This window comes from Gracilinanus agilis, chromosome 6 (genome assembly GCF_016433145.1).
Source record: "Gracilinanus agilis isolate LMUSP501 chromosome 6, AgileGrace, whole genome shotgun sequence".
NCBI classification, from domain to species: domain Eukaryota; kingdom Metazoa; phylum Chordata; class Mammalia; order Didelphimorphia; family Didelphidae; genus Gracilinanus; species Gracilinanus agilis.
This window is the reverse complement of record NC_058135.1, coordinates 273194993-273221311: the sequence shown is the minus strand read 5'-3', so window position 1 is coordinate 273221311 and position 26319 is coordinate 273194993. Positions and strand designations below refer to the sequence as shown.

The window sequence follows — 26319 nt, the reverse complement described above, 5'->3', positions numbered from 1 at the left end:
CACAGAATCTTTCCTACCTCAGGGTAAAGATTAAGGCATTACATCAAGAGTGGAAAGAAACATTTGAACCTAACTGGTTCAAATTGTTAATTTTTTAAAAAAAAACTTTTTGAGGTGATAAAAATGAAGCTTAAAGGAAGAATGACATTTGATCAATGAATCATGGGCATCAATTCACAGAGACAGAATCAGAGTGCAATTTCTCTACTTCCAAAGTAAGTATTTTTTCTGGAATAATGTTATGCTGCATGGAAAGACATTATTTATTTATTTATTCATTCATTCATGGATTCTTTTATTCATCCATTTACTTATTTAAAATTAAAAATAAAACCTCTTACCTCCCATCTTAGAATTAATACTGTGCATTAGTTCCAAAGCAAGAGTGATAAGGGCTAGAAAATGGGGGTTAAATTATTTGCCTAGGGTCACACAACAAGGAAGTGTCTGAAGTTAAATTTGAACCCCAGACCTCCAATCTTTAAGCCTGGATCTCAATCCACTGAATCACCCAGCTGCCCCCAATATTTTTTATAAGAGGACAAAGACCCTGCTTACCTAATATAAAGAACTTTTTTTTTAATTTGAGAAGATAATAAATCATATGTATGAATGATTTTAAACACAACTGGAAGAAGAGAGCATATAGGGGAAATGAAATGGTGATACATAGAAGGTAGAAATGAAGACTCAGAGACTAACATCACTGACCTCTAAGTTTACATAGAAATTGAATTCTGAAATGATGGGATCTAGATTATTGAATGTAGATAGAGTATTTGCATCACTTTTCTTTTACCCTTAAAACCTCTCAGCCTTTGTACACTTTCTTTCTGAATACAGAAGACAGTACTGAGCCACACTGGGTGAGAGGGTTTGTTGACCCTGAGTCACTCATATTCCCATACTTTAAAAATTACTTCCTCATGAATGCCTCCTTTTCCCTTAGCTTCCTTCCCTATTTGTCCAAAACCATGCTTTCTAGATAAATTTCCAGTTTTCCAAAATCTATTTGTTTTCTGGTAGTATACTCCATTCTTTGTGCCTCTACCTTTCTCTGGCCTTCTCTATATATTTCTGTTCCTATCTCTCTTTCCTCTTTGCACATAGCTGTTTAAATGTCCTCTAGTCTATCCCATTAGTCTTTGTTCTTTTCTTTCTTTTTCTCCTCACATTTAGCACAGAGTGGTAAACAGATATTTGCCTAATATTCTTTCTCACCAACTGAGTCATTCATTAAGCATTCAGTCAGACCTTTTCCTGGGCTCTAGGTATATAACCATCAAGTTTAAATTACTCTCCTGTTCTACCAGCATCTGTGTCTCATACTTAGGCAGAGTCAGTCACTTACCAGGCTAGTCTCAATCAGTATAGTAGAAAGCACAACTGCTCCAGTCATTGATTGAGGATATATATATATATATATGTATGTATGATCATTCATGTAACCTATTATATTCTTATTATTCACTTTTTAGACATGTCCTAACCTGGAATTTTTCTAGGCAAACATTCTGGATTGGTTTGCCAATTCTTTCTCCAGCTCATTTTACAGATGAGAAAACTGATTCAAATTTGGTTGAGTAACTTACACAGGGCCACAGAGATAGCAATTGTCTGAAGACAAATTTAAACTAAGGAAAAGGAGTCTTCCTGATTTCAGACCCCTCACTTTATCCATTATGACACCTTGCTTTATTCCATATATACTCATCATTAAAAAAAGGCATCACAATCTTCCCAGTCCCTCTTGCTCAAAATGCAGGAGTTATCACAGATAATTCACTATCTCTCACTTTTTCATATCCAATTTTTTGTCAATGCCTGTTGATTTTGCCTTTAAAACATCTCTTGAATATATCCACTTCTTTCCTGTGATATTGCCAACACTCCTGTGTAGTCCCTCAACACATCATGCTGAGATTATTACAATAGCCTATGGGTGGCTCTGTCTCAAGTTTTTTCCATTCCAACCCATCCACTATTTAGTCATTAAAGTGATTTTACAAAATCCAAAGTTTGATCATGTGTTATGAGAGGTAAAGGATCACTAGGGGCCTTGAGCTGGAAAAAGCCTACCAGGAAGTTGGAGTTGATTATTATGAAGGAGTAAGCAAACTCAGTTGGGAATGAACTTGGTTTAAGTTCAAATCCAAACCCAGAAAGCTGAGTGCCCAGTAAACCTCACTGCTAGGTACTAGGCTCATTTAAGAAGTCAGGCAGCTGGCCCCTCCCGGCTGAGGAATCTGCCTCTTATTGGATGATGGCAGGAAGAGGATGCTTGAGCTTCCTGCCCTCAGCAATGGAGTTTAGTTCAACCTTAACAGTTCAGAATTCCCTTCTTGTTGCCTGTCTTCCATAAGCTTTGGTAGTAAAGGAAATAACCACAGGATTCTCTGGTTAAAGGCTATGGGATTTATTGATAACTGGGGAAGGGACAAGGCAAAGGTAAGAGGGCTTAGTTTTGCTAAACTATTGGTATGGTTTGGCTGGCTGAAGCTGGCAAAGGTTCTAAGAAGGTCTTGGCTGCCTGAGGGCTGACAGCTCTCGGTCAGACCTAAGTGGTCTCTGGTCAAGAAATTGATCAGATCTACTGGCTAATTTAGTTGATGTTTATAATAGATATTGTTAAGCTGGTGTGAAGATTGGTCCTAAAACCCTACTCTAACCTATCCTAAAATTCCCACAATCCACCACCCTTCAACCAGGGTCCCAGGGAAAGGGGGGATAGTTGAGTGATCAGGATGAAGTCAGGGGAAAACAGAACCCAGGCTTGGGTTTCCAGAGGCTTTTATACTCTCAGTTCAACTGCCAGTTGGCACCTGGCACATGGCGCATGCCACCATCAACATTCTATCCAGGGCAACTAGCAGGATTGCCTAAGCCAAACATGGCAATGCTAAAACCTGCATTACACATGTCACTCTCTTTATTCTATAAATACCTGTGGCTTCACATTGGCTCCAAGAACAAATATCAGATGCTTTTATTGAGAGAGTCTCACAAAAAAAAAACGGATTTCTGGTCAAGACCAAAAGATCCAGAGCTGACTGAGAAGACCTCTGTAATGCCCAAAGAATTAGACAATTTTTTATACCAGTTTAAAAATAATTCAGGACAACGATAAAAAGTAGAGAGATGTGGATTTGTTGAAGCAATCAGGAAATTCTTCTCATTGGTAGAAGAAGTCACTTGATGGGTAAAGGAGGAGTGGTATAAAGACACAGTAGGCCCAAGAGTTGGAAAAAATTACAAAATGTACAATAAAGAATTTTGATTACATTAAAGTAAAAAGGTTTCATACAAACAAAACCAATTAAAAGGGAAGCAACAAATTGGGGGAAAATCCTTACAACAAAAACCTCTGACAAAGGTCTAATTATTCAAATTTATAAGGACCTAAATCAATAGTACAAAAAAATCAAGCCATTCCCCAATTGATAAATGGGCAAGGGCCATGAATAGGCAATCTTCAGATAAAGAAATCAAAACTATGAATAAGCACATGAGAAACTGTTCTAAATCTTTAATAATTAGAGAAATGCAAATTAAAACAATGCTGAGGTACCACCTCATACATAGCAGATTGGCTAAAATGACAGTTGGGGAGAGTAATGAATATTGGAGGGGATGTGGCAAAATTGGGTCATTAATGAATTGCTGGTGGAGTTGTGAATTGATCTAACCATTCTGGATAGCAATTTGGAACTATGCCCAAAGAGCACTAAAAGATTGCCTGCCATTTGATTCAGTCATACCACTGCTGGGTTTATACCCCAAAGAGATCATAAGGAAAAAGACTTGTACAAAAATATTTATAGTGTCTCTCTGTGATGGCAAAAAAACTGGAAAACGAGGGTATGCCCTTCAATTGGGGAATGGCTGAACAAATTGTGGTATCTGTTGTCATGGAATACTATTGTGTTCAAAGGAATAATAAATTGGAGGAATTCCATGTGAACTGGAATGACCTCCAGGAATTGATGCAGAGTGAAAGGAGCAGAACCAGGAGAACACTGTACACAGAGAAGGATACACTGTGGTAAAATTGAATGTAATGGACTTCTCTACTAGCAACAATGCTATGATACAGGACAACTCTGAGGGAATTATGAGAAATAGAGCTATTCACATTCAGAGGAAGAACTGTGGAAGTAAAAACACAGAAGAAAAGCAAGTGCCTGATCACATGGGTGGATGGGAAATATAATTAGGGATATTGACTCAAAATGAACACCATAATTCAAATATCAATGATATGGAAATTGGTCTTCATCAATGACACATGTAAAACCCAGTGGAATTGTGTCAGGGCTATGGGAGATGGTGGAAAGAGGGGAAGGATAGAACATTAATCCTATAACCATGGACAAATGTTATAAATTTAAAAATTAAATAAAATTTTAAAAAATAAAATAAATATTAATTAATCTTTATAAATATATAAAAATAATAAAAGGAATTGGAGGAAAAGTGGAGCCAAGATGAATGAGTACAGTTAAATTCTTCCATCATTTTCTACCAATTGGCTTTAAAAATAAACACCTCATTTCACATTTTAGAGGGTCAAAACCAACAAAAGGTCAGAATAAGACATTCTCCAGACTGACAACATAAAAAGTTGGCAGAAAAGGTCCATGGCACTGGTGTTAGGGACAACCTGGTGTATAGCATCAGCATCACTGGTGGACCTTGGATGTGGCTGCAACTGTGGGAAACACCAGGAGCTTTTCGATCTCTCAGTCCAGAAAACCTCAGGGGTTTGAATAACTGGTCAAAAAGATATTACAGGGGACCATTTGCTTGTATTGTATATACCTAGTGCTCTTTGGCAACCCTATTGCCTATGCACAGTTCCAAGGTGTAAAGGAGCACCTGTGTTTCTTCCCAAGATCAGGGGGCCCTAGTCTCAGATCCAAGGCAGAAAACAGCACTAGAACTTATGATTTTAAGAGAATAGGGGACCTAGGGGAAGCTATCTTCCACAGAAGATAAAATTACAGGTCTGGAGGTGAGATGACCTGAGTTCAAATCTGACCTCAGGCATTTCCTAGCTATGTGAACCTAGGCAAGTCACTAAACTACAATTGCCTAGCTCTTATCACAGTTCTGCCTTAGAATCAATATTTGTTATTGATTCTAAGAAAGAAGGTAAAAGTTTAAAAAGAAAGATTAGGGGACCAAGTTCCAGAACCAAAAGTACCATTAGTACTTGTGGTTGCAGGAAAACTGGACCTCTTCCAGAGCACAGACTGGAAAAACAGTGATGGCAGTTTGATGACAGTTGCTCTTACTCTATTATCTTAGTCAACGTTTCTATATAGGAAGCAATAAACACAGGTCTCACATAAAGGAAAACTTGAAAATCACAATAGACCAAATAATGATCAATGAATTGAGAAATTACAATAAGTTAATTTATCCATCTCAGAACTGCAAGAAAAGTCAGGCTAATCCCATGAGCAGTGGGAAGTGGAATGCCAAGAAAATCAATGACAGAACAAACAAACAAGCTGGCATGCCTATTATAACAAAAGACTGGCAAAAAATATATGTTCATTGCAAATATTCTCCCTCAAAAGCTCTAGGGTGATGAGACACTCATGGAATGGCTCAATAGTAGTGTTAGTGGCCAGTGTGGTCAGAATCAGTCTCAGAATGAACAACCTTGGACTCCAAGGTCTCTAGCACTTTGCCCTGATTTGCTATAGAAGTCCTGAAGATCCACTTCTCTGAACTCCAATGGTCTTAGAGGACTTCTTCCTAGGAGATAGAATTCAATGCAGAAATCCAATGGACCTGTGATAAACACTAACAGGGTTAACCTCCACCAAAAAAAAAAAAAAAAACATCAAATACATTGAATAATATGTTGGTACTGAAATAATGCTCAAGTAAAAGAACTGAGACTGGAGACATGTAAATTGACCTTTTCCAGAAAGAAACCTAGAGCTAGAAGCCTAAAAGAAAACTCCAAACTAGAAGAAAAGAATAATACCATAACAACTGCAAGCAAAAAGTGAAAGGAAGAAATGGATTTTTCAAAAAGATTCCATGAATACCTAAAAAAATGCAATGGAACAAAACGTAAATGAAAGGTAAAAAGAAAGAATTTGAAGGACAATAAATAGTTTAGAACTGCAAATGGCAAATATTAGCCAAATAGCAGTCTGTCATCATTGCTTTGTAAATGAATAGAAATTTTTCCTTCAAACAGGTAAAAACCACCAAATAGGGACTATGGAGTGTAAGCAAAAAAGAATGAGGACTCTACTCCAAGCTGGCAATGGTTGGTAATGATACACACAAGTCCCAGGAAAGAGAATCCCTGCTGTAGAAGTTGTACCAGCCCCAGATTAATAAATCCTAATTCTCCAGATTTAACCACTATGCATTACCTCCACAGCCCACCCACCATTCTGCTCCTGTTGACCCCTTGTCCAATTAGTAAATCTTTGATGTATACTCTTATTTTGAGGAAATGTTCAGCCATCCTCCCATTCTGTCATAGGTAGTTCTCATGCCTTTGAGTACTTCCTTTTTTCTCACACACACTCCAACTTTCCTTTAGGGTCATCTCCCCCCATGAGAATGTGATCTCCTTAACAGCAGGAACTGTCTTTATTTTTGCTTGTATATGTGTCCCTTGCACTTGGAATGATGTCTGACACAGGGAAAGCACTTTATAAATGATTACAGACTGAGCAGCATGGCCATAGCAAGAGATCAAAAGAATATAACTATCTCCAATGCGCTAGAGCTGCATCTTTACTGATCAGCTAGGAAATGTGCTTATGAAAGAACACAAACACAAAGGAAAGGAATCAACAAAAAATCATAGTGCTTCCAGGATTTGAAAGAAATCTTCTAGGTAGATGAAAGTGATGGTCTGAGCTATCATTGTGAATCTGGAAAGGAAATCTTTGATATGACATATCCAGAGGAAATTTCTAGTCCTCTTCTTGTTGGTCACCTGATTTAAAAAAAAATGATACTATTACTTTCAATAAAAATAATGATAAAACATCACAAAAATAATTTACTATAAATAAGTTTATTTCATGGTAAGATTGAGTAAATACCACGGTAGTAAGAAAAATTAGGAAAAAATATTACATTAAAAACAAAAATAATGAAAATTATATTGGAAAAAGTCTTTGATAAACTTCAGCATTTTAATTCTGTCAAAAGCATTATTAAATTAATCAAGTAAAGAAACATCTTATATATAATCAAAAAGAAGGATTCAATATTTTTTACAAAGGAAAAATATCAGTGCTTTCTCAGTACAAATGTTGGCAAAGCTATCCTTCTCCCCAATATTATTTGCCATAATTCTAAAAATTAAAGCCAAAAAAATAAGACAATAAAACTAAAGGCATAAACATTAAGGATGAAGGGGGGTAAAACCATCCATATTTTGATATAATAAAATAAGGCATTTAGTAAATAAACCTCAGAGAATCAGTAAAATATAATTATCAATAGCTTCAGTAAAGCAACAAGATATAAAGTTAATTTGAAAGGACCATTAGTTTGGCTCTATAGTACTACCAAAAAAAGGCAAAAATAATGGACATTCCACAGAAAATAACTTCTATTTTTAAAAACATATCAGTAAGATGAGATAGGTATAAGATTTAGGTAAATGCAAATACAGAGGAAATTAAAGTCAGAAGAGATGCTAATTTAATAGCCCAGTATTTGATAAATGTAAATACACAAATTTTATACAAATTAACTTTTTTAGAAGAACTGGTAAAACTATAATTATTTTGCATTGAAATGCTAAAAGTAGTTAAAAGCCATTAGAGTATGATATGATATGTTCCTATATTTCCCTCACCTTCATTTCTATCTCTCAGACTTCAGAGGAAACAAAAAAAAAGTTATAACAATTTTCTACATGCATCTCTCAACATTTACTCCCTTTTATTTTGGAGAAAAGCAACAGTAAGCGAAAGAGTAAGGAGATTTTAAAAAAGAATATATGGAAGATATAGAAAAGACCCACAAAAAAACCTCACAGTTATGGAAAAAAGACACCCCAAAGAAGTAAACAACTGTACCTCTTTGTTCAATTCAGTCTCAGCTATGAACAAAAGATGCTACTGAGGCCTGATGTAAATTCATCTTAAAACCCTGCCTTTTGCCATACATAGTAGGAAGAGGAAGTTTACTGAATTCTATAAGTACTGGACATGCAATTAGAAGGATGTGAGATTGAAGCCCACTTCTAATGCCTTCTCTCTGCTCCTAGAAAATCTGCTAACCTCTCTGAGGGGACCTTCAGATCCCTAATAAAGTCAGAGAAATTCCTAAATTATCATCAAAAACATAAATACTGCTACATAATGAGAGGAAATTTTTTCACAATAATCCTAAAATTATAAATTCCAATTTGTGAAATTTGCACATCAAAGGATACCCTTGCTGAGTCTGCTCAGATCTATATTGAAATCACAGCATTCAGATTTTCCAGTTCCCAGAAGAATTGGAAGAGAACAAGAAAGAAGAACAAGAGCAGAAAGAGCAAGAACAAGAAATTTTAAAAATGTAAGTTTGCAAAAGAATTCTCTCAATCAAGATGTTATTGTTATCCTAAAATACAAAATAACTTTATCATTCTTTTTTTAAACCCTCACTTTCCATCTTAGAATCAATATTGTGTATTGGTTACAAGTCAGAAGAACAGCGAGGACTAGGAAATGGTGGTCAAGTGCCTTGTCCAAAGTAAGACAGATAGGAATTGTCTTAGGTTGGATTTGAATCCAGGATTTCTGATTTCTAGATCTGACTCCTAAACCACATAGTTGCCCCCACAACTTCATCATTCTAATCTTGTCTAAAAAAACACTTCTTCAATTTGTCCTTCCCTTGTCCATACCAACCACAGCATCCAAGCCATACATCATAATTGATCTGACTAAAAGTAAATTGTGACTGTGAATTGCCATCGAGGCTAAGAGGAGATAGAAAAAGAAATTCTACTAAATTATTCTACTAAAACTATCTTCCAAATATATAATATCCTTGAAATGTGTAGCTTAGAAAAAAATCTTGAACCCTTTGACTCCATCTCCCAGAATTTTTTCCCTGTCCCAAAATTTCTTTTTCCATTTTTGTTTAAGTGCATCTTTATGTTACTGTTTCAGTAAGCTTCTCTGCCACTCTCTTCCACATGAGAGATTTGGATGAGCTCCCTCTTGACTCCAGCCTTTTTTAATATCCCTTTTTGCTTTAAGTTAAATTTAATAAATCTTATTAAATATAATGCTTGGAATATTTTTGGATATTAATTTTTTAATCTACAGGAATCTATCTGCCAATATGTACATGTACTTTATGAATATAATTGCAAAAATTCTTTACAGAATTGGACTAAAATATTTGGAAAAATATTCATAGCTCACAAGTAGACTATCATGACAGAAATGATAATACTATCAATTTAATGCAATTCTGTGATATACAAAGCAACCAAGGGATAATTTGGTAGAACTAGAAAAAATATAAATCTATTCATCTGGAGAAATAAAGTCATGAGACTCAATGAAAATAATGAGAAATCAAAGTGGGAAAGAAAGGTGCCTGGCAGTACAAGAATTCAAAATCTATTTTAGTAACAATAATGATTAGCATTTATATAGCATTCTAAGATTTTCAAAGTACTTTACAAACATTATCTCATTTTGTCCTTATAATGACACTAACAGAGAAGAGAGATTATTATCTACATTTTACACATGAGAAGACAGGCAGAGGTTGAGTGACCTGTCCAAAGTCACACCTGAGGGAGGATTTGAACTCGGGTTTTACATTTACATTTTATATTTACATTTACAACACATTATTCACTAATTGTCTAAAATCACCAATAGTCATCTAGCTACAAAGAAAACAGTCATCAAAAAGATTTGACATTGTTTGTAAACAGCCAGTTTATGAACAAGGAAATTAAAGCTATCAATAGCAATAGGAAAAATGCTCTGGATCATTAATAATAATAATTATTAACATCATTAATAATTAGATAAATGCAAATTAAAACCACATGTAGGTTCCTCTCCATACAAATCAGATTGGAAAAGATGATAAAGTAATAAAATTCCAGTGTTGTTTTAAAGAAATCAAAATAACCAAAGAAGTCCAAAAGGGGAGGGAAAATCTAGTTTATTTTTCCTTGGCCTGGCAGCAGCTATATGAAGTTCCTGCCCAGACTAGATAGACAAGTGCTTCCAGAGGTAAGAAAGAAGGCACCACCTGACACTGGTGGGGCGTAGCATCTGTAAAACAAAAGCCCTACCATAGCATATTGGCAGCAACATGGAATCTGAAGTAGAGTTGAGTAGCGGCTCTGTACTAGAGATGATAGAGTTATTAGATGTGCTTGCTTCTTCCTCTTGCCTCAGACCATCACAAAAACTACAGAGAAATGAGCAATCATTTTAAGGTAACTGCATGAGTAGCTGCACTGTTTGAGGGCTTCCCAAAGACTGGAAAAGATCCCCCTATCCCAAGTAAATCATAGATTGAGGGAAGCCCGACAACCACAGCCCTCCCTCCTGGAATATTAAGGCATCTCTGGGGACAACAAGCAAATCCAACATTCATGCCTGTGTTGAGCACAAAAAGGAATCAGTCCTAACGCTCAAGAAGTCTCCATTCCACTGGGCAGACTGCACTCAGGAAATCAAGCAATTCAAGAAAAAAGATGACTAGCTTACTCATTTAAATGAGTAACTGCTGTCCATATAAGGAGGTACTTGAAAAGTCATTGGCCTTGAGGTGCCCTTGAAATAAAAGGGCTAGTATGGGAGGACAGATTGATCCAAATGATGTTCTTAGAGATTCCTCTCTCCCAAAAAGCCACTTTCTGATGCTCTTTGCCATATCTGACAGGCAAGGTCTGGAGAATTGAAGGTCTGAACTGTGTGACAAAGTACTGGGCACCAGGATGTTTTTAGTTTTAAGACTATACCATAAAATGGAACTTCTTGCCATGCATATAAAGGACAAACACTGAAGCTACCCTGACTTAGCAGGATTCATTGACCATCCTTGTGGAAAGAGTCTCAATGTTTTCTAGGGAAAAGCATTTCTAAGTTTATCTCAAATGGCTTTGACTTCATAATAAGTAACTTCAAAATGTGAAGATTAAAATTAATAGGCAAAATACTAGATATTATATTTATAAATATTTTATAAATAATAAACTAACAAAAGAGACTAACTAAAAGGTACTAACCAGCTCACTCCCAGGAACCAAAGAGAAAGATGGAGGAGTTACAGCCAACTATAAAACAATAACATGACCATGTAAACATGGAGGCACAGGAGAGATTAAAGGGAATTCTGGGAAAACTAAGGGACTTATGGGAGATGAAGTCCAAGCTTCAAAATTTCCATTTATACAAAAAGAACAAAGAACAAACAAGAAGATAATGCATTTGGGAAAAGGAGAAAACCAGAATGGCATCCACTGAAGAAAATCTTGTCAGGAATCCCCAAAGCTTGGTTCAAGGATTTTGGGGTACCAGAAGTCAGATGTCCCTGCCTCCTTTTTTTGTGACATATTCTGAACCTCTCCTACCCTTCCCTCCATTAGGAGAGAAAAATTGTCTCTCCTAATGCTCCTTTGGACTCTCTAATTAACCTATAGTCATTGTTGACAAGCATTTACACCTGAGACAGAAATTAATTTCTTCCTAGTCTTCAAAAACATCCTAATTTCCAGGAGCCAATAATGTCAGTTTTCTAGCAGTTGACATGATAATTGTAGCTCTTGAAAGAGATGAGGTCAGATTCTGCTTTCCCTATAATTGCTGCCCTGGCAGTGCCCACCTTATGCATATTCACACTCCAGTGGACACAGCTCTAAATCCTGCCCTGGCATCAGAGAACAACGTGGTGAGTAACTGAATCTCTTAGCCTCAGAATAATGGATTGGAAGAGCCACTTCCTGGAGTAAGAAAGCAGGCATCTGGGTCTCTCAGTGGTGTACCCAGGGCAGGAATTCTAGGAAAGTTTTCTAAATATTGTTATGTCACTGGGACACAGAGAGGGCATTGCACTGGCTCTTTGAGTATAGTTAAGTCTTTTCTTCTCTTGGCTCTCTACCTATGCCTGTTCCCTACCCTTTTAGATATCAGAGGAAAATTGAGAGGTGGGGGAAGGGGAAAGTTCCCAGTGCTGGATATAGATCAGTGATTCCCAAAGTGGGTGCCACTGCCCCCTGGTGGGTGCTGCAGAGTTCCAGGGAAGTGGTGATGGCCACAGGTGCATTTGGGGGCAGTGAATAACTGTAAGAGGGCAGTGATAGTATGTGACTGGGGGCGCTAAGTAATATTTTTTTTTCTGGAAAGGGGGAGGTAGGCCAAAAAAGTTTTGGAACCACTGATATAGATGATGAGAAATTCAGCCTAAACCAAAGCCCCAGAAACATATTGAATCCCCCCAAAATTTTTTAAACTCTTACTTTCTGTCTTGGAATCAATGCTAAGTATTGGTTACAAGGCAGAAGAGTGGTGAGGGGTGGGCAATTGGAATTGAGTGATTTGCCCAGGGACATAGAACTAGAAAGTGCCTGAAACCAGATTTGAACCCAGGGCTTCCTATATTGAGGCCAGGTTCCAAAACCACTGAGGCAAATAGCTACTCTTGCCTGATAAAGGGAAGGGGCTGTAGTTACTGTTGAGCCCTAAACTATCTCCTTTCAGTTAAGAGAGAAGGAAAATGTCTATAAACCTCGCAGAAGAAGTTTGAGTTGATAAATCTATTCCTGCATTTAGAGATTGTTGGACCCAGATGTTGAGGTCTGGCCCAGTGGACCCAGATTTAGCCCCCATATATTGTACCTGAATTTTACCCAGATTCGGTCATGGCAGGAAGGATCACACTGACAATGTAATATGCAAGAAGAGGCTCATTCTTTACTAGCAAATATGCTAGGGTAGGTAAGCAGAGAAGGTGCCTGGCTGACCCCAAGGATTCTTCAGCCAGGGGTTTATATAGAAATGTTTGGGGAAGGGGGTTGGTACATACATCATCAAGGGGGATGTTAGGAAGCATCTGGTACCCATCCATTAAGGAGGTTTCAAGGTCAGGGGCTAGGAAGCATCTAGTAACTATCTATCAAGGGGGAGATAAGGAAGACAGTGCAGGGAAACATTTTAGGCTTATCATAGGGGGCAGATAAGGAAGCATTTATGTGTTTGGGAACCATCTGGGGCTGGGGGTTTCAGGAGACTGAACAAGGCAGGGGCCAGGAAGCAGCTTGCCCAGGCTAGAAATAGTTAGGTTGCCTGGCAGGCTGATTTTTAAGTCCCACAAGATAAATATAAAAAGCAAGACCCCTGGTTTCCCTTCCCACAGCCTTTAGTTTCTCGTCTTCCCATCACATAGCCCAGCACGGTTCCTTGTGAATCAATCATTCAATCAATAGGCAAATATTAGCCATCACTATATGCCAAGTATTAAATCTAATCTTCTCTTAGAACCAGAAAAGACTTTCTGGTTCTATTGACAACACACAAAGTGACCCTGAGAAGTCCATTCATTCCAATCAGTTCTCCCTTGTATGTGTCAGTGTGGACAATGGGGGAAGAAGGGAGGGGGAATAAGCACTTATTAAGTGACTGCTACATCCAGTGAATTGTGCTAAATATTTGAAAAATAATAATAGTATTCTTATTGTGTGTCTTTGGCCAGGATCTGTTTAATCTACCATAACTAGATGTTATAAGCATCCAAACTGAAACAGGCTAGGTTCACTGGGAGACCCTGGTAAGATGTTTTTGTATCTTCATTTGAAAATATTATTATATAATGCTGCCAAGGAATTCTCTAACTTGAAGCTCCTTAAACAGCAAAGGTGGTCACAAAATCTATTTAATCACATAGGATAAAGGACAACTCTGTGTAAATCCTGAGCAGGCTGCCTGGGATCTGCCAAAAGATGCTAATACTTAAAGGTGCTGACAGCAATCATGTTCCTGGAATTGATTAAAAAACATTTGTTGGTTCAGCCCTGTGATTTTATCAAAGTGGGGAGATCCCATTAAGGAAACTGCCTCTAGCAATGCAGATCAGCAACTTGTTCTGCAATTTGAAATTCTTAAGATTTGCCTGGAACACCAAGATACTAACTGACATGCTCTGAGAAGCACAACCTCTCCAGTGTCAGAGACTAGATCCAAACCCAAATCCTTCTGACTTTGACAGCCTTCTACCCACTCTGGCACACTGCTCAGCAATACCTACTTAGCAAAATAATTAACTTAAAACAGGAAGGAACCAGATAGTCAACTCCCCACCCCACCACATACACCCAACCAATGACTTCTGGTTACTTCCAGGACCCTGAGGGAGCCTAGTGTTGTCCATAGATCCTGGCACCTCAAAGTATTCTGAGATATTAATCCATGTGGATCATTATTTCCAAGGATCCAAGGTATCTCCCAACTCTCATTGCCCTTAACATACATACTTGGACTCAATTGAGATGGTACTAAAATACTGTTTAAATATTTTTCATTTGCCTTCTGGGCACATTTGGGAGCATTCATTCTGGGCTGTAGGACTTCTGCTTATTGGGCCATTTGATTGATTCTCTGTTATGTTCAGAGCTCTGGGATATGCACTAGCAGCAGGTACAAAGGTTTAGACTAGATCAGATGCCAAATCTCTGGAAGACATAATCCAATGGGAGGGAATGGGTAGGAGAGGCCTATGCAGACTATAAGTCTAATTTCAAATACAACAGGCAATGTAAAACACTAGAGTACACAAACTCATTACCATTCGTGATTGTAGCCAAGAAACAACTCAGCTCTTGAATAATTATAATGAATGAAAAAAAAAAGCTAACATTTATATAGTGCTTTATGCTTTTGAAAGGGCATTATCTATGTTTATTTATTTATCCTCACAACCTTGAGAGATGGGCACTATTTTCATCCCCATTTTACCAATGAGAGAAATGAGGTTGAGAGATTAAATGACTTGCCCAGGATCACACAACTAATCCATGTCTTAGGTAGGATTTGAAGACCATAAGTCTCTTCTGACTTCAGGCTAATCTTCACTCAATCACGAAAGTGATTTATAAACCTCGGGTCTACCCATATCACTCTCATCCCTATTCAATAAAGTCCAATAGTGCCTTATCACCTTAAAAATAAAAAAATCTTTTGTTTGGTATTCAATGTCCTTTATAAACTTTCTTGCCTCTCCCACACATTTCCAGTCTTCTTGTACTTTTTAATCCCTTATATATTCTTCATTCCAGCAAATCTGGCCTATTGGCAGGTCCTACAAAAAAAAAAAATCCATCTACATCAGCTCTGGGTATTCTCATTGAATGTCTCCCAGGACTTGAATATTCTATCTCTTGTTCTCTACCTCTTAGCTTCCCATGAGTCCCAGATCAAATTTCACCTTCTCCAGGACATCTTTCCCAGTATAAATATAAAAAATGATAAAGGCTACTATAATAATATAAATTAGTATTTTAATTAAAGCCATGCTGATAGATAAAGTCATTAGACCACTCCCCCCTAACCCAGGAGATTATAAACTCTTCTCTGCCTCAAGACGTAGGTGTCCCCACGCCCAAAGAACTGGAACCAGAAACCCGTTGGACCACGGGAATTGTAGTTTGATCATTTCCCCGTGTCCAGAAAATACATATATATATACTTAAAGATGACATCTCCCAAATTTCACTTTTACACCAGGCATCCTTGATTACAATACCTTCCCCCTGCTGATTGGCTCCAATTTTTCTTGTCTATAGTTTCTATACTGTGTGTGTGCATGTGTCTCCCTCCATTAATCCCTGAACTCCTTGTGATCAAGGACTGACTTTTGCCTTTCACTGAATCTCTAGAATACAGCAAACTGTAACTGTCTAACATATAATATATGCTTAATAAATGTGGATTAACTAGCTCACTAAAAATGTACTTTATAATTGCTATTTCTAAATTTCTTGAGCCAGTTTGGTTTAGCAATGGATAGAGCACTGAACTTGTATATAGGAAAACAAGGATTCAAACCTTACCTCAGACAATCCCTAAATTTGGGGGCCAAGGCGAATCACTTAATCTTTGTCTGTCTCAGTTTCCTCATCTATAAAATGAGGATAATAATAGCACAAGCATCTAAGGGTGTGAGGATCAAATAAAATATCATGTGTAAACTGTTTTGCAATCCTTAAAGCACTGAAATAAGAACTATTACAAATATTATTTGTTGTTCAGTAGTTCAGTCATTTCTAACTCTTCTTAGCCCCATGGTCCATAGTCATCCATTTCTTAGGATCCTTTTTAAGTTTTACTATTTATTCTAGATTCTTTTATCAGGCAATCAGAGGTTAAGTGGCTTGTTCAAGGTCACACAGCTAGGAAGTGTCTAAGGCTGCATGTGAACTCAAGTCTTCCTGATTCCAGATCCGATCTTCTTAATCATTGAGTCATCATTGGCTATTATTTTTATTACTACTCTATACATGTTATAGAATATATATATAACTAGATGCTATATACATATGTTATATTCATATATAATATATTTACATATTATATATATTACATAATATATATAATATAATTAGATGTTATATTTTTTGAGGTTTATATTGCCCAAAACATGGTCAATTTTTTGTATGGGTGCAATGAATAGCTGAGAAATATGTAAATTACATACTGTTTTCATTCATTAATTAAGTGATATATTACTAAAACAGAGAGTAAACAATTTAATAGAGGACTTGCTTAGTCAATTAATCATGTCTTAAATCCATCTGGAGTTTTCCTGGCAAAGATACTGGGGTAGTTTGTGATTTCCTTCTCTATCTAATTTTATAGATGAGGAAACTGAAAAAGAGTTAAGTGATTTACCCAGGGACATACAGCTAGTTAGTGTCTGTGGCCAGATTTGAACTCTGATTTTCTTGACTCTGGAACTTTCACTCTATCCACTACATCACTTAGCTGCCCTGATAAGTTGAATACATGTGTTATTCATATTGGAGTGGTACTACTTATCTAGGAATGTTTCCCTTTCCTTGACTTGAAGAGGAATAAATTGTGGAATTCTATTACAAAGTTCTTTCTTTAAAAGTCACATTGCCTTGCATTTCTCCACAGGTCACTTTGAATTTGAAAGCAAAGTTCTCCAAGACCCCCAAGGAATGGACTCTCATAAAGAAGGTCCAGAGACTATTTACTTAACCCTGCTTTTACTTGGAGTTCTAGGGAACATATTTCTTCTTTACCTACATAGCCCTAAAGTTTATCACTGGTCAGAGAAAAAAATACTCATTAGAATGATAATCATCAACTTGGCTTTAGCTCATATCCTAATGATTATTTTCAGAGGAATCCCTGTAATAATAAGTGTATGGGGGTGGAAATCTTTCTTGGCTGACTTAGTTGGTAAAATTTTAACTTACTTCATAACAGTGACCCGTGGTGTGTCCCTTTGCAGCACTTGCCTACTGAGTGTCTTCCAGGCTATCACCATCAGTCCCAACTGTCCCATGTGGGTAGAGGTCAAAATTAGGGCCCCCAAATGTATTGGTGCCTGCTCCTTGTTCTGCTGGATTTTCAATATTCTGATACATATCATTGTGGCTACAAATATAAATGACGTGAGGAACAGCAGTAAAGAAGGATGGAAGCTCGGGCACAACTCTTTTGACTTTCATACCTCAAATACTATAAAAATTCTAATTTGGAAGTCATTTTTTGATGCTCTCTTCTTGAGTCTCATGATCTGCACCAGTGCCTATATGGTGTTTTTCCTGTACAGACACAATAAGCGAATCCAACATATTCATAGCATCAGCCTCTCCCATAAAGCCTCCCCAGAGATCAGAGCCACCAAAGCCATCCTGATGCTGGTGGTCACATTTGTCTCCTTCAATACAGCCAGTTCCCCTTTCATCATCTATATAGTATCTACTGAGGCAATGAGGCACTGGGGGATACGTTTCACTGTTGCCCTATCTCTGTTTTATCCAATAGTTAGTCCCTTTATGCTGATGCAAATTGACACCCAGAGACCCAAATCTTCATGTGTTCTCTTAAATTTGAAAAGGTGCTGACAAAGAGAAACTTCTTGTTGATGAGAATTTGGGAGAAGAGTGGAAAGGAATTAGATGTGAAGGAGGATAAGACCGTCCACTTCTTTCCTTTCCAAGCTGCATGGTAAACTATGCTGCTTGTGATGTTACTTATGCTGGTGTAGGAATCTCTTCACCTTATAAGAACACTCAATAGAACACCCAAATTCTTACCTTTTCCTATAAAGAAGGCAACTTTTTTTCTGTCCTCCTGAATTCTCATGAAGGCACCACCAATCATGTAAGGCTTCAAAGATCAGAACAGTCCTCAGTTCCTCATTCACATTCATTTGCCAAATCTTGTTGATTCTACCTTTGGGACTTTTCTTATGCCATTCCCTTCCTTCCATATCAAAGCATTCATTCTAATTCAGGCCCTCATCATCCCTTAGTTGGAATATTAATTAGGAGACTTTTCTTATTTGTCTCCCTAACTATACACTCTCCCCCATTGAATTGGCCAAGCAACTTCCAAATTAATATCCACAGGTCATAGTCACTCCCCTGCTCAAAGAGCATCAGTGGTTCCCTACTGCATCCTTGGAAAAACCAAATTTCTTTAAATTTGAAATCTATGTTCTTTCTCAAGCTAACTCAAAAACTACTTTCTAGTCAATGCTATCCTTTGCCCTCATATACTCTGGGTCCTAACCAAACTGACCTGAATGCTTTTTGCCTTCCGATATTCAATTTTCTGCTCTTGTGTAGTGTCTCCCACAACTAAAACATACTCTCCTCTCAACTCTGCAGTACAACCTTCACAGCTTCCTACAAAGCAACACTCAGGTAACAAATTCCTCAAGAAGTTTCACTTGGGCAGAAAAAAAATTTGACATCACAAATTTTTATGTTTTCATATGTACACATGCATGCTCACATTAATAATTACTTTCCTTTTACTCTTTATAGATTTTGCATATATTCACTGTATAAATTTAATATTTCTTCACATTAGAATATAAGCACCTTGAGAAGAGGTTAAATGCATTTTTTTTGTCTTTACATCACCTAGGACGAGGCCAGAATCTGGAATAAAATAAGCCTTCAAAAAGCAAATATCAGGGGGCTTCCATGGGTGAAGCCAAGATAGAGAAATCAAGAAAGAATTCAACCAAACTCTCCCAATATTCTTCTCTAAATCTCCTTACAATAAAACCTCAAATTGAATTCTATAATGGCAGAACCAAAAAGTCAGAATGAGACATTCTTCCAACTCAAGACACCTAAAGAGGTTAGAAGGAAGAATTTGTGTCATGGGGATACCCAGAGCACACATGGATTAAGCACCAGTGAAGAGACTTTGTGATGGCTATAGAAGCAACAGCAGCTTGGGGAGCTGTCAAATCACAGATTGCAAAGAGACTTGGAAAATGGTGAGACAAAATTTAGAGGAGAACTCTGTTCCAACACTAGATGCAGGGCTAAATGCTGTTTGACAACTTCATTTCCTGCATCCTCTTGGGGTTTCAGTTCAACAGGTGGAGAAGAGCCCTTTAGTTTAAGAGGGAAAGGGGTCCCTTAGAAAAAATATTGCTTTCAGTCAAAAAGGATGAAGGACTCAGGGAAGTAATGTCACTTTCAGTCTCATGGGAGCAGGGAACATAATTATTTTTTTTGGATCTGAAAAATTTGAAAAATTAATTAATTTAGAATATTTTTCCATGGTTACATGACTCATGTTCTTTCCCTCCCCTCCTACTATCCCCCTCCTGGAGCCAATGAACAATTCCATTGGGTTTTACATGTAGCATTTATCAAAACCTATTTCCATATTATCAATATTTGCTACAGAGTGATCATTTAAAGTCAACATCCCCAATCATATCCCCATCAAACCATGTGATCAATCATATGTTTTTCTTCCACATTTCAACTCCCACAGTTCTTTCTCTGGATATGGATAGCATTCTTTTTCATAAGTCTCTCAGAATTGTCCTAGATCATTGTATTGCTGCTACAGAAGTCCATTACATTTGATTGTGCCACAGTGCATCCATCTCTGTGTATGTGGTTCTCCTGATTCTGCTTCTTTCACTCTGCATCAATTCCCTGGAGGTTGTTCCAGTTCACATGGAATTTCTCCAGTTCATTATTCCTTTCAGCACAATAGTATTCCATTACCAAGAGATACCACAATTTGTTCAGTGTATAAATGGAGATTCTGAACCTTGGACTTCATCTCCCCAAATTCCCTTTAATCTCTCCCACACCTCCACATTTGCATGGTCACATTTTTGTTTTATAAGTTCTATAGCTCCTCTCTCTCTCTTTTCTTCAGGAGCGTGGCTAAAGTTAGTTCAGCACCTTTTCACTCTACTTTTTTATGTTAATTTATTATTAAAAAACTTTATAAAATATAATATTTAGTTCTTGTATATTAATTTTAATCTCTATATCAGCCATTCCCCAATTGAAAGGCATCCCCTCATTTTCTAATTTTTTGCTACCACAAAGAGTGTGGCTATAAATATTTTTGTACAAGTCTTTTTCCTTATGATCTCTTTGGGATATAAACTCAGCAGTAGTATGGCTGGATCAAAAGGCATATAGTCTTTTAAAGCCCGTTGAGTATACAAGGAACCCAATTCTTAATAATGATTGCAATTCCTAGAGATCTGGGATTGTTCATGGAGAAATACCAGAGGTCTGTCCAGGAAAGCACTGACCACACTTTTCAAATTATAACACTTTAGAATCATCAAAAACTTCCAAGAAGTCCCTAGAATCAGCTATGAAAACAAAATTGTGAAAAAGCCAGAAGCTTGGAATAATGCCAATCACATGTACAGACACCAGAAACAGAGTTCAACTTTTTTTAGACTTTTTTTTACATGATTAATGTTTTTACTTTCCCTTTAACCCCCCCAATATCCAATGGGCATTTCCATTGGTTTTAACACGTATGATCAGTCAAGACTTATTCCATGTCCACATCAACGCATGTGTTCAAGCGGTTGTTTTACTTTTGTGTTTCTACTCCTGCAGTTCTTCCTCTGAATGTGGGTAGTTCAGTCAAGAAATAGACTGAAAAAATGAGCACACACACAAAAAAAAAAAAAAACAACAACCTGACCATACAAAATTACCACAGTGACAGGAAAGGTCAACATAAAATTAGAAAATAATAATGTCAAAATAGCTACAAGAAAATTCTTGAAGGGAGGTGGGGGAAATGTGAATTGGATACAAACACAACAAAGACTCATGAAAGAACTAAAAAATAATTTTCAAGTGTTAAGAAAAAATAGATAAGGAAATAAGAACTGAGGGAGCCACATAATTGACCATATCAATAATCAAACTAACAGAAATCACATGATTATCTCAATAGATACAGAAAAAGCATTCAACAAAATGCAGTGCCTATTCTCATGAAATACACTAGAAAGTATAAGAAAAGAAGAGCCTTTCAATCTAGGTCTTGGCTCCCTGTAGCCACCACCCCCCTCCTACAGCCACTCCAACTGCTCTTCCTCTTCTTGCTACTGCTCCTCCTCTTCTTCTCCTCCTCTTCTCCTCTCCCCAATGCCACTGAGTGAGGATCCACTGCCACACCTTTTTGGTCCCAGGAACCATGGCTTCTGGATTACTGTGAACAATGAAGTAATCAACGTTTTTAATGACAATAAAGTAAGGAAATATTCTACACAAGAAGAGAGCAAAAAAAGAAAGTATTTCTCTTCTGTTTAAGTGATGACAAAAAAAAATAATTGTAGATTAAGCAAAGCAGATCTTGGTGGGAGACACTGGTGATACTGTAGAGGACCTCTACACATCCTTTGTGAAGTTGCTACCTCTGAATGATTGCCAATATGCTTTGTATGATGCCATATAGGAGACAAAAGAGTCTAAGAAAGAAGATTCAGTATTTATATTCTGGGCTCCTGAATGTACACCTTTAAAAGATGATTTAAGCTAGTTGTAAACATGTGATTAAAAAAAACTTTACAGCTATTAAACTTTAGTGACAAGTAAATGACTTGGATAATATTAAGGATAATTCAATGCTTGGAGAGAAATTGGGAGGCAATATAGTAGCTTCACTTGAAGGAAGACCTTTATAAAATGCCAGTGATTAAATAAACAAAGAAATAACAATAATAAAATAAAATGACAGTGAAGTACCATCTGGAAATAGCTTCCATTTCTGCATCTCCATCATTTGGAATAGCATTAGGTTTTTGTTCCCTATCAAACTTTCCCAGAAAAATAAAGAAGATGTCATCAATTTAAGCGGCCTACCAATGATTATCATTAGACTGTTTCATCCTGGTAGCTTTACATAGAACCCAAAAAATGCCTTCATGGTACATTTTAGCCAAAAAAAAATTGGCATTATATGCATCCCTTGCAGAACTAAGATGAATAGAAGAGTCAATATGAATAACTTAGAAAAACTGCAAATGATTAGCCAACTGAATGCCTTGAAAGTATGATCCACTGAGCAGATGCTAAATTTCATTCAGTGTTACTTAGAGCTGCACTTGATTGCAGTTCCTGAAGTTCTTCTGCTTTGTACACATAATCTGTCTTTAACATGCCTATTGTGACATGGCAACATATATGTATATGTATATATGTATACATATATGCGTATGTATATGGTAACTATGCACTGAAAGGACTTTTACAAGTTTGTTCCTCTCAAAAAGGGATGCCAATGAAGTAGTCATAACTTTTACCAAATTACTGTAGTGCCTCAGTGCTCATTCCTGTTATCTACATATCTTCCTAAATGAAGTAGTAGTTAATGCCTTTTTATTTTCTATTGAAGGTACACTATAGAACAGGACTAGGAGTTCAGTGTTTGCCATGTGAATCTTACAGTACTAAAGATATTTCTTTTTAATTTAAACATTTATTAATATTCATTTTTAACATGGTTACATGATTCATGCTCCTACTTTCCCCTTCACCCCCCACGTTTCCCCCACCCATGGCCGACCCACATTTCTACTGGTTTTGTCATGTGTCCTTGATCAAGACCTATTTGCAAATTGTTGATAGTTGCATTGGTGTGGTAGTTTCGAGTCTACATCTCCAATCATGTCCACCCCAACTCATGCATTCAAGCAGTTGTTTTTCTTATGTTTCCTCTCCTGCAGTCCTTCCTCTGAATGTGGGTAGCGTTCTTTACCATAAATCCCTCAGAATTGTCCTGGGTCATTGCATTGCTGCTTGTACAGAAGTCCATTGCATTCAATTTTACCACAGTATATCAGTCTCTGTGTACAGTGTTCTTCTGGCTCTGCTCCTTTCACTGCATCAGTTCCTGGAGGTGTTTCCAGTTCACCTGGAACTCCTCCAGTTTATTATTCCTTTTAACACATTGTATTCCATCACCAGCATATATCATAATTTGTTCAGCCATTCCCCAATTGAAGGGCATACCCTCCTTTTCCAGTTTTTTGCCACCACAAAAAGTGCAGCTATAAATATTTTCGTACAAGTCTGTTTATTTATGATCTCCTTGGGGCACAAACCCAACAATGGTATGGCTGGATGAAAGGGCAGGCACTTTTTATAGCCCTTTAAGCATGATTCCAAATTGCCAGCCAGAATAGTTGGATCAGTTCACAACTCCACCAGCAATGCATTAATGTCCCAATTTTGCCACATCCCCTCCAGCATTCATTACTCTCCCCTTCTTTCATTTTAGCCAATCTGCTAGGTGTGAGGTGATACCTCAGGGTTGTTTTGATTTGCATTTCTCTAATTATTGGAGATTTAGAGCACTTTTTCATGTGCTTATTGATACTTTTGATTTCTTTATCTGAAAACTGCTTATTCATGTCTCTTGCCCATTTATCAATTGGGGAATGGCTTGATTTTTTATTCAATTGATTTAACTCCTTGGATATTTGAGCAATTAGACCCCTGTCAGAGTTTTTCATTATAAAGATTTTTTCCCAATTTGTTGTTTCCCTTCTGATTTTGACTACATTGTTTTTGTTTATACAAAAGCTTTTTAGTTTCATATAATCAAAACCATTTAATTTACATTTTGTAATTTTCTCTAACTCTTGCTTGGTTTTAAAGTCTTTCCTTTCCCAGAGATCTGACAAGTATACTATTCTGTGTTCATTTAACTTATTTATGGTTTCCCTCTTTATATTCAAGTCATTGACCCATTCTGAATTTATCTTGGTGTAGGGTGTGAGATGTTGATCTAAACCTAATCTCTCCCATATTGTTTTCCAAATTTCCCAGCAGTTTTTGTCAAATAGTGGATTCATGTCCCAAAAGTTGGACTCTTTGGGTTTATCATACACTGTCTTGCTGATGTCATTTACCCCAAGTCTATTGCACTGAACCTCCTCTCTGTCTCTTAGCCAGTACCATATTGTTTTGATGACTGCTGCTTTATAGTATAGTTTAATATCTGGTACTGCTAGGTCCCCTTCCTTCCCATTTTTTTTCATTATTTCCCTTGATATTCTTGATCTTTTGTTATTCCAAATGAATTTTGTTATAGTTTTTTTTTAATTCAGTAAAGAAGTTTTTTGGTAGTTTGATAGGTATGGTGATAAATAGGTAAATTAATTTGGGTAGAATGGTCATTTTTATTATGTTAGCTCGTCCTACCCATGAGCAATCAATGACTTTCCAATTGTTTAGATTCAGTTTTATTTGTTTGGAAAGTGTTTTGTAGTTGTTTTCATATAATTGCTGTGTTTGTTTTGGTAGATAGATTCCTAAGTATTTTATATCGTCTAGGGTGATTTTAAATGGTGTTTCTCTTTCTACTTCTTGCTGCTCTAATGTGTTGGAAATGTATAGAAATGCTGATGATTTATGTGCATTTATTTTGTATCCGGCAACTTTGCTAAAGTTGTTGATTATTTCTACAAGCTTCTTAGTTAATTCTCTAGGATTTTTTAAGTATACCATCATATCATCTGCAAAGAGTGATAGCTTAGTCTCTTCATTGCCTATTTTGATACCTTCAATTTCTTTTTCTTCTCTAATTGCTACTGCTAGTGTTTCTAGTACTATGTTGAATAATAGAGGTGATAATGGGCATCCTTGTTTTACTCCTGATCTTATTGGGAAGGCTTCTAATTTATCCCCATTGCATATGATGTTTGTTGATGGTTTTAGGTATATACTGTTTATTATTTTTAGGAGAGGTCCTTCTATTCCTATACTTTTCAGTGTTTTCAATAGGAATGGATGCTGTATTTTGTCAAAGGCTTTTTCAGCATCTATTGAGATAATCATGTGATTTTTGTTTGTTAGACTGTTGATATGGTCATTTATGTGGATGGTTTTCCTAATATTGAACCATCCTTGCATTCCTGGTATAAATTCCACCTGATCATGGTGGATGATCTTCTTAATTACTTGCTGGAGTCTCTTTGCTAGTATTCTATTTAAGATTTTTGCATCTATGTTCATTAGGGAGATTGGTCTGTAGTTTTCTTTCTCTGTTTTTTATCTCCCTGGCTTTGGAATCAGTACCATATTTGTGTCATAAAAGGAATTTGGTAGGACTCCTTCTTTGCTTATCATATCAAATAATTTGTATAGTATTGGGATGAGTTGCTCTTTGAATGTCTGATAGAATTCACTTGTGAATCCATAAGGCCCTGGAGATTTTTTCTTAGGGAGTTCTTTGATGGCTTGTTCAATTTCTTTTTCTGATATGGCATTATTTAGGTATTCTATTTCTTCTACTGTTAATCTAGGCAGTTTATATTTTTGTAAATATTCATCCATATCTCCTAAATTGTTATATTTATTGCCATATAATTGGGCGAAATAGTTTTTTATGATTGCCTTAATTTCCCCTTCATTAGAGGTGAGGTCTCACTTTTCATTTTTGATACTGTCAATTTGGTTTTCTTCTTTCCTTTTTTTAATTAGATTGACCAGTACTTTGTCTATTTTATCTGTTTTTTCAAAATACCAGCTTCTAGTCTTATTTATTAATTCAATAGTTCTTTTACTTTCAATTTTATTAATTTCTCCCTTGATTTTTAGTATTTCTAATTTAGTTTTCATCTGGGGATTTTTAATTTGCTTGCTTTCTAATTTTTTGAATTGCATGCCCAATTCATTAATCTCTGCCCTCCTTAATTTCTTAATATATGCACTCAAGGAAATAAATTTCCCCCGGAGTACTGCCTTGGCTGCATCCCACAGAGTTTGGTAGGATGTCCCTTCATTGTCATTCTCTTCAATGAAATTGT

General features: G+C 36.7%; 1 protein-coding gene and 1 pseudogene across 1 annotated transcript; both read left to right on the top strand.

Moving 5' to 3' along the window:
• Window positions 1-11883: 11883 nt before the first annotated feature.
• LOC123252596 (vomeronasal type-1 receptor 1-like) lies at window positions 11884-18109 on the top strand. Its single transcript, XM_044681871.1, has 2 exons — window positions 11884-11910; window positions 17151-18109. Exon 2 carries the CDS (start codon window positions 17195-17197, stop codon window positions 18107-18109), a length of 915 nt encoding a protein of 304 aa, XP_044537806.1. The 5' UTR covers window positions 11884-11910; window positions 17151-17194.
• Window positions 18110-21652: 3543 nt separating this feature from the next.
• Window positions 21653-22191, top strand: LOC123252595 (annotated as a pseudogene).
• Window positions 22192-26319: the final 4128 nt, after the last annotated feature.

Bases quoted from the DNA above. Each gene is read 5' to 3' on its own strand.
- LOC123252596 (XM_044681871.1), top strand. From the start codon at position 17,195: ATGGACTCTCATAAAGAAGGTCCAGAGACTATTTACTTAACCCTGCTT.